This window comes from Prenolepis imparis, unplaced genomic scaffold, assembly GCF_030444845.1.
Source record: "Prenolepis imparis isolate NDT839.2.m4 unplaced genomic scaffold, iyPreImpa1.0 SCAF_7, whole genome shotgun sequence".
Taxonomy (NCBI): domain Eukaryota; kingdom Metazoa; phylum Arthropoda; class Insecta; order Hymenoptera; family Formicidae; genus Prenolepis; species Prenolepis imparis.
Window position 1 is genome coordinate 8246186 of NW_028141165.1, and position 13116 is coordinate 8259301.

Sequence of the window (13116 nt, forward strand, 5' to 3'; positions counted from 1 at the left end):
TATATATATATATATATATATATATATATATATATATATATAGAAGCTGCATACATCACTGGAGTCATCTGGAACTGTAAATCTTTTCTTTCTCTATTTTTAGGGGTAAACTTAGCCCAGATAATCTCCGGAGTTACGCCATATGGGCTTTCGATACGACGCAGTCGTACGCCAGTCAAACATATGATTGGGTATATGAGAAAGTACAGACTCTCTCTAAAGTGCCATGAATAAACTTCATTGCTTTCCTCTACGAACAATTATTGCGTTGGTAACGAAATCTCCATCTATCCACACGCACCTCGGCATTTATTATTTATGACATGGAAAAACGTTATATGTATGCTTTCGAAGATCACGAATACGTCGGCCATTTTACCTGTGATATCTCGAAAAGGAGAGCATCTTATTTTGGTTGGTCTCGACGAAAAAAAATTTCGTGACCTGATAAACATGCATAATCGCGGACATTTTCTTATTAAGATATAAATACTTGTATCACATTTTTTGAAATCATTCTTGATAAATAATATATATCTATATATGTATAATAGGTTTCTGTATGCGCAAAATGCGATCTTTAGAGTATTTTGTATTTTCATTTATAATTTTGAGGATATTGATTGAATATATTCGACTATATTGAATGATTATAAATAAAACTATGTTTTCGTAACAGCTTTTCTTGTAAATGTAATAAAGAAGGAGCGTACCACCAAAGGTAGAAAAAAAATGAGATCACTTATAAGTAATCAATTAACAAAAAAAATCACTTCACAGAGAGATGGGTCAGAGCAATAACAGCGACAACAGTGATATTTGTAGGAATAGCAGAATAGTATTAATAAATATCGCAAATAATAATAATAATAATGAGATGATGGTAATAATAGTAACAAAATGCGATAGATGAGTATATGATATTATGATATAATATACTTTTAACAAGAATATATTAAAGTTTTACATGGGAAGAGATCTGTGGACAACAGCCATCTCCATAAAGCTACGTATGTAAAAATGAGTGTCTTCATTTCTTTCCTTCAATAGAGCATTTCGGCAGCGTGCTTCTCTTTTATATCTTCTCTCCTTTCTCTACGCATGTGCCTTCACAGCTTTTTTATCCCTGATTACTTCCATGAGTGTGCTTTCATTAATGCCGCACTCTAGATCCACTTACATTTTCGTAGTTTGTTTAATGATCGCACACTATAATTCGTATGGGAAGAAGAGTTTCATTGTATTCTTGTATATTTGGTTACATAGATATTCTTCTTCCTCATCTCTGATCCGTGCTAAGACTTCCAATATTTGACTGCAAATAGAAATTACAATTAATTTATACATGTCGTTTAAAAATATTAAAAGTACAATTAATGTTTTAAAATTTTTAACGAAGAGTAAAACTATCATTGTTTTGCGATTCAAATAAAAAAATTGTTCCATATTGATATGTTTTCTTTAATCTTCATATTGTATATTATATATTTTTGCTTTGTTTTAAAATATTGCCATTAATAATATAATCAATTTATGCTATAGATACTTACATTATCGTACAGGGCTCGTTCCGTCCTTTAACCATCTGATCTGCTTGCCACTTTTCTTTCTTTACAGATGGAAAATGCGTGATAACGTCTTTTGCAGAAGCGTGAGTCGGCCTGATCTCGCACCATGGACAATCGGTTTCTATCATGAGCCTATCCGAGGGAATGGTAGTGATCGCGAAAAGATTTTCCTCCGTTTTCAGAGAGCTGAAACAAAAAAAAAACAATATTATCGTCGACTCGACTTTTTTTTTATGTCGAACTCTCACAAGAATCACGCACTATCAACCGTACCATCCATTGACGCCGATGTACAAGCCTAATTGTAATATAGAATTCGCGTCTTCCGGATTGCCGTCGAACGAATGTACGACTCCTGGAGTCAGTTCGTTTTTGTGCTTCCTCAGAATTCTCACAAAGTCATCACTAGCGTTGCGGCAGTGTAGGAACATTGGTAACTTCAGCGTGGAACACAGCGATAATTGCATCTCAAAGTACTTCTTTTGGGTTTCCTTGGAGCAGAAATTCAATCTGTCGTAATCCAGGCCCATCTCGCCGATGGCAACGACCTTGTCCTTGTTGTTTAACGCCAGATCCGACAGCGATTTAAGGTATTTTTCTGGATCACCACTTTCTTCGAATTCATTGCAACGAGTTGGATGACAACCAACCGTTGAATATAGTCTATCTGCAATATGTTGATTAAATCAGTGACTCGTAGATAATGAAACAACAATAGAAGAGTGCAAAGAATTTAACACATTACATACTAAATCAATATAAAACACATTGTAAGTTAAAATTATTTACAATGCATAAATTGATTGTCAATTAAAAAAAAACATTTATATTAGTATAATACATGTTTAAAAAGAGATATTAGGAGAACTTGCCATCGGTTTTTGCTATTTCAAGCGCCTTTTTGCTCTCTTCCACACTACCAGCTGTAATAATGATTTTTGAAAGATTGTTGTTCCAACTTCGCTCTAAAACCTTGTCTAAATCTGGCTGATGCTTTTGAGATCCATGATAAATGCCTTGGTACATAGAATCTGTTAAATTAGCTCCAATATCTACAACAATTAAAACGATAAAAAAATATGCTTATCTTCTTTTAACATATATACATATATACATGTACATATAGAAAAACCTGATTTAATATAAATTATGCTAAATAAAAGTACAAGCAAATTATATATGAGATATTCTACTTCATACACTAGCTAAAAATATTGACTAATTAATGCTAAAATATCTAATGCTCTTTCTCTATTTCAGGAAACACACGAAGATGCTATAAAGGGAATTTTTTTCAAAAAATGCGAAAATTACAAAATTCACAGACTATCGATTAGAAAGGATTCTAATTACATCGTTGTAATAACCTTTACACGCGAGGGTGTGCGTGACGCCGAGGTAATTATGGAGTACGCAGTTTCGTCGAGATCAGGTGTGTGAAAGACGAACGAGGCGTTTACCTATGAATTTCCGTAGATTGGACATTCTAGTTCCGAGCATAGGATATGCTCCTGCGTAGAATTAACGGAGCCCGAGGAATCGGCTCGAGAATAAACGGAGAGGTTAGCAAGTGTCCTCTCGTTTAACCGGCTCAGCGAATTGACACATGGACGTAGGCCAGACGCTCGGGGAGAACTGACATTTGCGCCTTCATGCGCAGTAGTGTTTGTTTGGAAGACGATCCTCGTCGTCGCATAACATCGATCTAACTGCTGATGCGACTATGCGAATCCTGATTCTTCTGCTTTGTTTTTCTTTTTATTATAAAACGATAGATGCCATGTATTTCGAAGTTTAGGGAGGAAATTGAAGGATCTCTCTATATGCACAGATTTTATCAACAATTTTTCTACAACACATATAACTTATATAATTATTATATTATACATATATATAAAATTACAAAATAATTATAAGTTGTAAATATGTATGTAAATTTAAATATATATATACTTTTGATATAAATTTTTATATAAAATATATATTTATAATGATTATTATAATTTATTTTCAAACTTTGTAAAAATTTTTATTGAGCTCAATTTAATTTTGTGTGCTTACATAAATTTTTTAAATAACATAAATTTTCATTGAAAAAAATATTTTAATTATTATAAACATTTCAAGATTATCAACAATTCTTCTATATAGATAACTTATAATTATTTTATATAATTTTATATACGTATAAAATATATTTATTTTTATATTCAAATAAGAATTTAATGAGCTTCATTTTGCTTACATTTATTTTTTAACATAACATAAATCTTCATTGAGAAAAATATTGTTATAATTATACATACGTAAAATGTTATCAACAATTCTTTTATTTAGATACAACAGTCTTAGAGAAGGTAACAACGAAAATGTAATAATTTTTTCCTACATATTTATTACAAATTTTAATTTACGATACAGAGATATAAGTTTCTTTTTTTTTATCTTGTGATTCGATGCATAAACTTTGTAAACTTATATACGAATACCTTAGTTTGTTTAAATTCTCACGAATGGAATATTAACAGATGCGACAGAGGTTTGTATTAATGTACGTATTACAAAATGCACCACATCATTGTTCTCTCTCTTTTTCAAGTTCGTTCGCGGAATGCGATTTTATTGAAGCGATTTGATGATCGCGTTGATCTTCTCAACGCACTCCTCCTTCTTCTTGGCCATCGCCGCCTCCGCTTCGACGAACTGCTGGCGACCGATCTTCCCCGGGACCAGTTTGTCCACGTACAGCGCCTGCTGCTGGTTGTAGAGCTCCTTCAGGGAACGATCGCACTTCTGCAACTCCTGGACGCGATCGTAGACATCGCCGGATTCGCCCTTGAGCTTCTGCGCGATCTCGTTGAGAGATCCCGTGGCCGCTTTATACTCCTGGTTGATGCCTTTCACCGCGGCCAGGAACGCATTGGCGTCCTTGTTCGCCTTGAGATAGGCCAGCTGATCGTCCAGCTCGTTGTAGGATGTGACCCGACGATCCTGCGCAGTCAGGATCTTCTCGCACTGGCCGGCGATCCTCAGCTTACTCTCCGAAGCCTCGTCCTTGTCGATGGAGAAGTCCAGTCTCACGTATATTATGACTAACAGGAACATTAGGTACAACGCCACCACGACCAGCAGCGGCTCCTGCAACATCAGCAGACGCGGGAATGTATACTTCAACCTGAAACTCTGGATATGATTCTCCACCAGGTTCTTCTTGGTGACGGACACTACCGGACGCCCGGTGACGTCCAGGTACGTGTAGTGGAGAGAGTCCGACAAGCGGGTCGTGGGATACGGCAACTCCAGCTGCATATTCCGTGCACCCTCCGGCAGAATGATCTTGAGGACTATCTCGTCCACGATCATGTCGTCGAAGATATGATCCAGCAGTCTCATCTCCAGGGTGTACTCGTCTCCGGAATGAAACAGGTACTCGTAACTGGGTACGCTGTACCCGATCGTGTAACGAGTCTTCCAGCCGCCGAACAGCGGGAATCTAGGCCGTAGATTCAACTCCACCGAGTCCTTCTTGATGCGGGTGTGCGACGTCGAGATGTTGCCGATCTCATCCCTGTAATAGATGTCGGAAGCAGCCGCCGGCAGGATGGTGTCGAAACTCTGGATGCTGGCCTGTCCGGACTTGGATTCACGAGCGTACTCGTAACGAGAGAAGGAACCTTTCAGCAAAGCGCCGGTGTGCAGGAGATCAATGTGCTCCTCGACAGCTATGTTACCCCAGTGGGAGATCTCGATGGTTCTCTCGAGCCTGGTCACCGTGAGGAATTTATTATTATTTTCAAAGTGCACCACTAGCTCTTCGTGGGCGAAAGGTGGCTGTTTCTCGAACGGTCCGTAAGCTATTGCCGAACCGGTCTGGGAGATAGGTTTGATCTTGGTGTAGCTCTCGATGTTACGCGACGGCAAGGCCACGTAGGTCGTCTGCTTGGTTACAGCATAGGGCAAATAAGCATACACGTTTCCAGTGTACTTGACCAGCTGCTTCTCCTGCTGAGCGATCTCCTTGGGATGCGGTGCCAGTTCATGCGTAAGTATCGTTTCTACTTCTATAGTAAGGGTACGTCGAGGCGCCAGATGATTGGCCAGATCAATGGAGTAGAAGGTCTTGTCGCGATGGCCCTCGACCGCCTTGACCGCTGCGACCTTGAGCTCTAATTTACCAGGTTCCACGCGTGCCGCTATGTAACTGAGAAACTCTCTCTGTGTTCCTTCCAGGCAGAAGAGGAAACGCTGGATGGCGCGATCCTTGCTGTTGTTATCCAGAACCACGCGGGTGGTGATCTTGGTCAGCTGGGATTGCAGATCGATGTGCCGCTCGACGTTTCTGACAACCAGGTCCGGGTCCACCAGGTCGGCCGCGAGGAAGGCGTGCACGCAGAGCGCGAGGACCCATATTAACGCGCTCGCACGAGCACGAGACATCTTCGGCGTCCTCGGGAACGGGATCTACAAAATTCTGAATATCAACGATGAAGATCCTGACACACTCCTGTCGCTACCGGCGTGTATGGTTAGTATATGACATAGACGTGGCGTTTACCTATGACAATTCACGCGGATATCGATGCATATGGACGTGGCCAACGACCGGCGCGGACGATCTTCATCCGCGTCCACAACGAATCAAAGGAATGTTCGAGAATAGGTCTGCCATTTTGTTCCCCCTTCCACCATCTTTTTCATCCCTTCCCCCCTTGTTCTTTCTCGTTAAGTTCCGATATTCTATTCTAATCTTCTAATCTTTGTTCCATTCTATTCTTCCTCCTATTCTCAACCGAATTTTTTGATCGATGAACTACGACGTTTGCTCATCTAACGTCGCGATGTAACTGTATCATGTACATAGGCGACGATGAATATCCACCTTATGGAAATATTTACATCGCGGTGCAATTGGTCGCGCAGCATGACGTCGCCCGAGCAACCAATCGCCGCGCGGATCGATTATAGCGAGGGCCAATCAGCGGCCGAGGTTTCAATCGCCGAGGAAGAGGGCGAAGAAAGCGGAAGGAGGTGGTGCTTCGCGGTTCGTTTGGCGCGGCTAACTACTCACCAAGCTCTACTCACTAGCCCTTTTCGTAGTTAATGTTCATCGAGAGACGTCCGCTGGAGAGTGTCGCTCCGATTCTTTCCACGGAAAACACGACTTCCCGTGGGTCCATCGTCGCAGGCATCGTCGCAGCAAGCGCAGTAACAATCCATCCACTCGTCGTGCATTCGTGAGCTACGAGGGTGAGTCTCGACCTACTCCTGTCCCTGCTCCACCATTCTTTCTACCGATCGCACGCGCCGCCGCCACCGAACAGAGCCTTCCTCGCTCTGTGCCGCAAATTCTGCACGTGGTCCCTCGTCTTCCGGTAGCCTTTTAGACTGATCCGACCCGCGCGTCTGGTCGCTCGCGATGAATATCGAGAAATAAAATAACGGCACGAGCTCTCGCCGTATCGGCAGCGTCGTCCTCGACGTTGCTCGTCGTCGTCGTCGTCAGCGTCGTCGCCGACGACGATGACGGACGGCATCTCGCCATCGCCATCGCCTACATGCGATATCTTTTCCCTCTGCTAGACGCAAAAAAAGCGCAGCGCGCGCGCGGCGTCACTCACGGATGCCATCTTCACATCGCGCGCGGCGTACGTGAATATGTCGTTTTCCGCACACACATATACATATGCACGTAGACCGGCGCGAAATGGGCGAGGGGTGCCGAAGGGGGTGCGGGGGGAACGCGGAAAGAGAAAGATCGAGCGAGGGAATCGAGATGGCCACGTTGTAAAGCTTCGCCGCCGAAAAAATCCCAAGGAAATCTAATACGTCATCGCCGAGCGAGGGGCTGCTAATACGGTAGAGAAAAAAAAAATTCCCGTCTGTTTCGCGTACCCGACGCCGCGTGACCCCCGGATCCTATCCTATCCTATCCTATCCTATCCTATACATATATATATATATTTTTTTTTTTTTTCCATCGTCATCGGAGACCTCGCACGCGGGGCACACGTGCGCGTCTTTTGTCCCCCGTTTTCGGGGTCCGTGTGGAGTCTCTATGAGGAAGGTCTACTTTCCTCCGCGACGCGAGGAGGACAGGATGCCATTTTATCGCGCGCGTTTCGCGTGCGCGCCGCTTCGATCCGGCAGGCGCCATGTAAAGTAGTAGCGGCGCGGACCTCATCATCATCCGGCCGGCTCGGTTCCTGCGAAAGTCCTTCCTTCTCGCGCCGATATACGAAGTGCACATTCACCTGCGTGTCTCTATCCTCCTCCTCTCCTCTCTCGCCCGCATCGCGCTTCGCGCGCGCGCGAATATCCGTGTGAGACGCGCGCGAGCGCGCGAGATGCGCTTCAGATATGGCAGATTCGTCCGCGAAATTGAATGCTCGTGAAATTTTCTCATAATTTTTTTTTTTTCTATCAGTGATAGAGATTGGAAATTTCCCCCAATATAAACAGATTAACAGATCTTCGACAACTCTGCTAGGAGTGTGCGTGAAATTGTTAAATAATTATTAAGTATGTGGATGTAGATGGTGTACAATGCAAGAAAGACTATTGTTCAGTGATATTTGAATAGAATACTCTCAGAGATTACTATTAGCAAAAATGTGTCTTCTTAAATTACAGCGGAGATGTATAAGAGTTTACTAATGACATATGTATGTGTATAATTGCAGATTGCGGAGATGAGTTCGAGTGCGTGTTACAAATGTAACCGTATGGGGCACTTTGCCAGGGAGTGCCCACAAGGTGGAGGTGGTGGCGGTAGAGGAGATCGTGGTCGCGACAGAGATGGTGGCTTTGGACGTGGTCGAGAGAAGTGCTTCAAATGCAACCAATTTGGACACTTTGCACGTGAGTGCAAGGAAGATCAGGACCTTTGCTATCGTTGCAATGGCGTTGGACACATTGCGAAAGACTGTCAACAGGTTAGTATACGTTGTCGTCAACTATTTCGAGTTGGCTTCAGCAATTCTATTCTCATTTCCTGCCTGCAGTGGATCTTTGCAGTCAGAGGGAACACCATACACATAGTATGGCATGAGATATGAGAACTATTGTGAACATGTGTTATCTGAACAGGGACCGGAGTTGAGTTGTTACAATTGCAACAAGACTGGTCACATGGCGCGCAGCTGCCCGGAGGGCGGCAACGATTCCGGTCGTTTTGCGATGCAAAGCTGCTACAACTGCAACAAGACGGGCCACATCGCTCGCAACTGCACCGAGGCCGGCGGCAAGACTTGCTACATCTGCGGCAAGACCGGTCACATAAGCCGCGAATGCGATCAGGATGACAGGAAGTAGGAGACAACCGGAATCCGTGCCGCTCGCTTAACGATAACGATAAGCCGTTTACCGTCGCGCGCGCCACTACCGGGGATTGTAGCTAGGTAGGGATGATGCGGACGTATGTCTCGTTGACGCGTACAATTAGCAGAGGACGCGTGTTGCCGACGTCGTCGTTGTCAGCGTCGTCGTCGCCGCCGCCTTAGGCTTTCGTCGTCGTCGTCGTCATCGACGTCGTCGTCGTTACCATCATCATCGTGTCGTCGTAACCGTTCGGATTGCTACCATATACCACGCTCCCAATTCCCGGAGGCCATCCCCAGCCCTCCTCGCCCCTTTATTTCCCAAATCTCCTTTCCCTCTCTGCCCACCGTTGTTCTCTTCGCAAGGATTTTTTTTTCTTAATGATGTCTTTAAGTTTTTATTGCTGTTACACCGACATACATTAACACGTATACATTGTATTACTATGTGTGAATGAGCGCAGGGTTTCATCTACGAAAAACACGACACATTTAACATTTACATTATTACACATGTCACTTTTACTAAAGTGTACATGATACACACCTTCTAGGCTGCGTTCGGAAACCACACCGAGTGTGTGGTTTCGTGATTTCAGTGGAGAAGTAGGAGGGGATACCGTGTGTCTTCGGGTGTGGAATGTTTCCGGTTTTGTGTGTAAAAATGGAGAGCCATCGACACATTTGACATCAAATTAATATTATTTTATATTAAATAATAATATATTAATATTTTATTATAAATATATATTATTATAAATAATAATATTAATATTATCATATATATTAATATAAATATATTATCATTATTATTATATTAATATTATTATTATTTGACATATTTGAAATCAAATATGAGATCATCATTCATTATGGCTTGATGTCGTTCTTTTATCAAAATTATATTCTGGTACATCTTTGCTTTTACGTTAACGCGATACACACTGATTTCCCCTTCCATTTCGTCGAGTGGCACATCATGTGATTCCCTCTATGTTTCCGAACGACTCACCCGAAGGCACATTGGCATACACCGAAGGTTTCCGAACGGGTGGTGTGAGTTTGTTTGCACACGGGTGGTGTTTCGAACGTAGCCCTACATACACATCTATATAATAATATGAACATTCGATTGAATTTAGAATGTAGAGACCATGAATTCTCTGTCCCCTGACCTTCGAATTGTCTCGTACGCGCATTGTTTTCCGATGCAAGATGTATGGATCCTCGGGAAGCTTGAACACGTGGTCTCGCGAGATTAAACGCGTGTCTGAAACGAATTTAAGCAAATAATGCGCAAGATTTACTTCTTTACGCTGTTACCCTCGCATTTGTTCGAAGCAAATTTTTACGAAACGACTATAATGATTACATATGAGAATGGGGAAAAAAAGAAGATTGATATACTCTGGTGCTCAGGTAAAACAAAAAGGAACATTTATTTTTTTTATTTTTTTTTTATTTTTTTTCTACAGTGACACGGTTTACGAACAAGTAGTTAACAAGGCACGGACTCACGTCGCAAACAGTTTTCGCATCCACGCATCTTGTATTCTCCGGTCCTCCCTCTCGAACTCTCTAACCGACAACTCATAAACCGATAAACGAAAGAATGAGAAAAAAAAAAGGAAAAAGAAAATGAATTCGGAAGCGAAAGCGAGAAATGGAAGAAGCGAGAACACACATACCGGCCCTGAATGCATAAAAATAAGATTTAGTAACGCTAATTTTTAATGTGTAAGGATGTAATGAGGACCTCGCTAATGATCTGCTATTATATATATATGTCATATTAACTCTTTTTTTTTAATTTTTTTTTCCTATCATTTTCTTCGATATACCGGACTCGTCTAGTTCCGTATATACATATACGGAAGGAAGCGATGTATAGTTGTAGGATTGTCAGTGTTTACGGGTTTATATACAGTTATACCGGGTCTTTTACTCATCCACCCCGACTTCCGACGAAGTAGGGCGAAAGAGAGAGAGAAGACGTGTGGCTTTACCAAGCGTAAAAGGAACGAAAAACGCAACTTGCGATTTAATACCAGTATGAGATACAAGTTCGAACACAAGGTCGCCATTATCGCGCTATGTATGTGTATATATACATATAAACATGGTAATCTGTACAAGTTGGTACAATTTTGTACGTACAATCATATAATTGTTAATAACGTAGACTCATATTGTTCATACTGTCGCCGTTCATGGACACTCGCTGTTGATGAACATGCGAAAGAGGCGCACGTTTCCCCTCACAGAAAGATAGAAAGAGAGTGTACCAACCTTACTATATCCTTACATGTTGCTGAAAAATACTTCGTTACTAGGTATATGTATATATATATGCGCATATGTGTATACATATATTTATGCATATGTGCAGGAGCTGTATTTTGTACTGTAAAAAGCTAGCTTATACTCTGGTCGTTGCTGGTGACTAATTCCGAAACTATAACGATTCTTCTTTGTATTGCCATGAGAAAATTATATTTTTCACGTATAGAGGAGTACATGTTGCTGAGGTCGATATATATACTTTCTTCATTTTCCTATGCGTAACTCATAAGTTGTGTAGGAGGCAAAATTTGTAGATACGGTCGAGAGAAACGAAAGAGAAAAAAGATAAAAAAATTGACGAATTCAAGGGAAAAAAAAGACTATCCCTACGCGCGGGGAAGACCATATTCGAAAAGACTTATACTCGACGCGAGTACAAAGCGAGATTTTTCTTAAAGGAAAAAAAAGAGACACACGTGCAGGCATGCGAAATTACATTAAAGAAAGAGAGCCCGCGACTCGTCCGATCGCGGTGCGCAGTGTTCATAAAATATAAAAAAGACGAAATTAGAATAAGAAACGCGATTAGATTCTCGACTACTTTTTCCAAACGATACACCGGACCATGTATTACAGTAGAGCAGCAGCGCGATGTATTAATTCGATCATCTAGAAGGCAAGAGATATCTTTGTTCAGATCCGAAAGACGGATATATAAAGACGCGCGCTTGCGGATTCAGTGGTTTTACCAGCAGCGACAATTGTGTATTAAGGTTCAGAAGCCAGGCGTGCCTGACTATCTTGAAAAATGAAAGAAAACAAAAGGATCCGGGACTCACTTCCTCTTTCTCAAGGGGAGAACGACCCGGTATGGAGGGTATTTCGTATATAGTAGTAAACCCACAGGTGTCCTGCAACAATTTTATACACTTAAACACACATTGTTCGGGACTTCATTAATTAAAAAAAAAGCCGGATCTCATTGCGTAGTTTCGGTGTGCTAGTGCTCACACATACACACAAATACATATACACGCATACACAATACGACGCGAGACTTGGAGAGGATCAAACAAATTGTAACTTCGCGCTATTATCGGACTTCGCGGCCTCTGGTGCTGATCACCCGGTGCATAGATACACAAAGTCGGACCAAGTCCTTTGCGAAGCGGACGTCGACGAAAGATTGGAACATCCTTCGCGATTTTTAATTAAAATATTTCTCGAGGATCTCGTGCCCCTTCCGGTGCGCTTCAAAGAATCAGCTGATCGCTCTCGATCGGACGAGGTTGTTCCAATCTTTCCCGGATGTCTAAGTTAAGACTTTTCTCCCAGAGAAAATCATCTCTTTTGTATTGTTGTCCTGGCTGGGAAGCGTTATTTACGTAAGAGAGAGAAAGAATCGCGCATACAAACACGAGTAAGAAGAGTTGAACAGTCTGAACGAAAACTAAAAAATATCACATAGTAATCGATTCCCTCCGCGACAGAGTCTCCGGGTTCGCATCAGAGGTACGAGAGCATATTATATATATACGAATAATTATTATTAAAGAGTAAAAAGAAAAAAAAAGGAAAAAAAAAAGTAATACGAGTGCGATTAGGGCACCTGCGCTTTTGTCTCTGCTACAAGACTTACGTACGAATATTGTAAAGAATAACGACTGTTACAGTGTATGAATTTAATTCGACCGGCGGCGCACGCCGGGTCCACGGCTCGACTTATATATTAAACTAATCTATTAATACTTAAAAAAAAGGAAGGAAGGTAAAGGAGAGAGAGAGAGCGACAGAGAGAAAGAAGGAGACGAAGAGAAGAGGAAAAGTAAAAACGAAACAAAAAAAAGAACATAAGCTGCAAAATAATAAAAAGGGTATTGTGGAGTATTTGAAGTTATGTTTTTAAACTGAATTTTTGAAATAGAATGTGTACGGAGAGGCAAAGAGGA

General features: G+C 41.7%; 4 protein-coding genes across 9 annotated transcripts in view; 2 read left to right on the forward strand and 2 right to left on the reverse strand.

The window, feature by feature from the left end:
* Tmem214 (Transmembrane protein 214) overlaps positions 1–676 on the forward strand; it is a 6868-nt gene extending 6192 nt beyond the window's left edge. The window contains exon 9 of the mRNA XM_083042542.1: positions 92–676. Within this exon, the coding sequence (XP_082898668.1) occupies positions 92–230 (139 nt within the window). The 3' untranslated portion in view covers positions 231–676. The remainder of the gene's footprint in view (positions 1–91) is intronic.
* A 142-nt stretch (positions 677–818) lies between these two features.
* LOC145938789 (deoxyribonuclease TATDN1) lies at positions 819–3362 on the reverse strand. 3 transcript variants are annotated; one of them, XM_083042547.1, is made up of 5 exons: positions 3029–3362; positions 2441–2620; positions 1842–2235; positions 1551–1754; positions 819–1315 (listed from the first exon to the last, which is right to left on the reverse strand). In XM_083042547.1, the coding sequence occupies exons 1-5, from the start codon at positions 3066–3068 to the stop codon at positions 1210–1212; spliced, it is 924 nt and encodes a 307-aa protein (XP_082898673.1). In that variant the 5' UTR covers positions 3069–3362; the 3' UTR covers positions 819–1209. The 3 variants fall into 3 exon arrangements, with proteins under 3 accessions (XP_082898673.1, XP_082898674.1, XP_082898675.1); XM_083042548.1 differs by having other exon boundaries at positions 2936–3076; XM_083042549.1 differs by having other exon boundaries at positions 2922–3062.
* A 533-nt stretch (positions 3363–3895) lies between these two features.
* Positions 3896–6413, reverse strand: LOC145938941 (dolichyl-diphosphooligosaccharide--protein glycosyltransferase subunit 1). 2 transcript variants are annotated; one of them, XM_083042888.1, is made up of 2 exons: positions 6124–6413; positions 3896–6029 (listed from the first exon to the last, which is right to left on the reverse strand). In XM_083042888.1, the coding sequence occupies exon 2, from the start codon at positions 6003–6005 to the stop codon at positions 4188–4190; it is 1818 nt and encodes a 605-aa protein (XP_082899014.1). In that variant the 5' UTR covers positions 6006–6029; positions 6124–6413; the 3' UTR covers positions 3896–4187. The 2 variants fall into 2 exon arrangements, with proteins under 2 accessions (XP_082899014.1, XP_082899013.1); XM_083042887.1 differs by having other exon boundaries at positions 3896–6039.
* Positions 6414–6640: 227 nt separating this feature from the next.
* On the forward strand, positions 6641–13114 carry Cnbp (CCHC-type zinc finger nucleic acid binding protein). 3 transcript variants are annotated; one of them, XM_083042889.1, is made up of 3 exons: positions 6641–6815; positions 8249–8500; positions 8655–13114. In XM_083042889.1, exons 2-3 carry the CDS (start codon positions 8258–8260, stop codon positions 8877–8879), a joined length of 468 nt encoding a protein of 155 aa, XP_082899015.1. In that variant the 5' UTR covers positions 6641–6815; positions 8249–8257; the 3' UTR covers positions 8880–13114. The 3 variants fall into 3 exon arrangements, with proteins under 3 accessions (XP_082899015.1, XP_082899016.1, XP_082899017.1); XM_083042890.1 differs by lacking the exon at positions 6641–6815 and adding an exon at positions 7274–7424; XM_083042891.1 differs by lacking the exon at positions 6641–6815 and adding an exon at positions 7726–8059.
* The last annotated feature ends 2 nt before the right edge of the window (positions 13115–13116 follow it).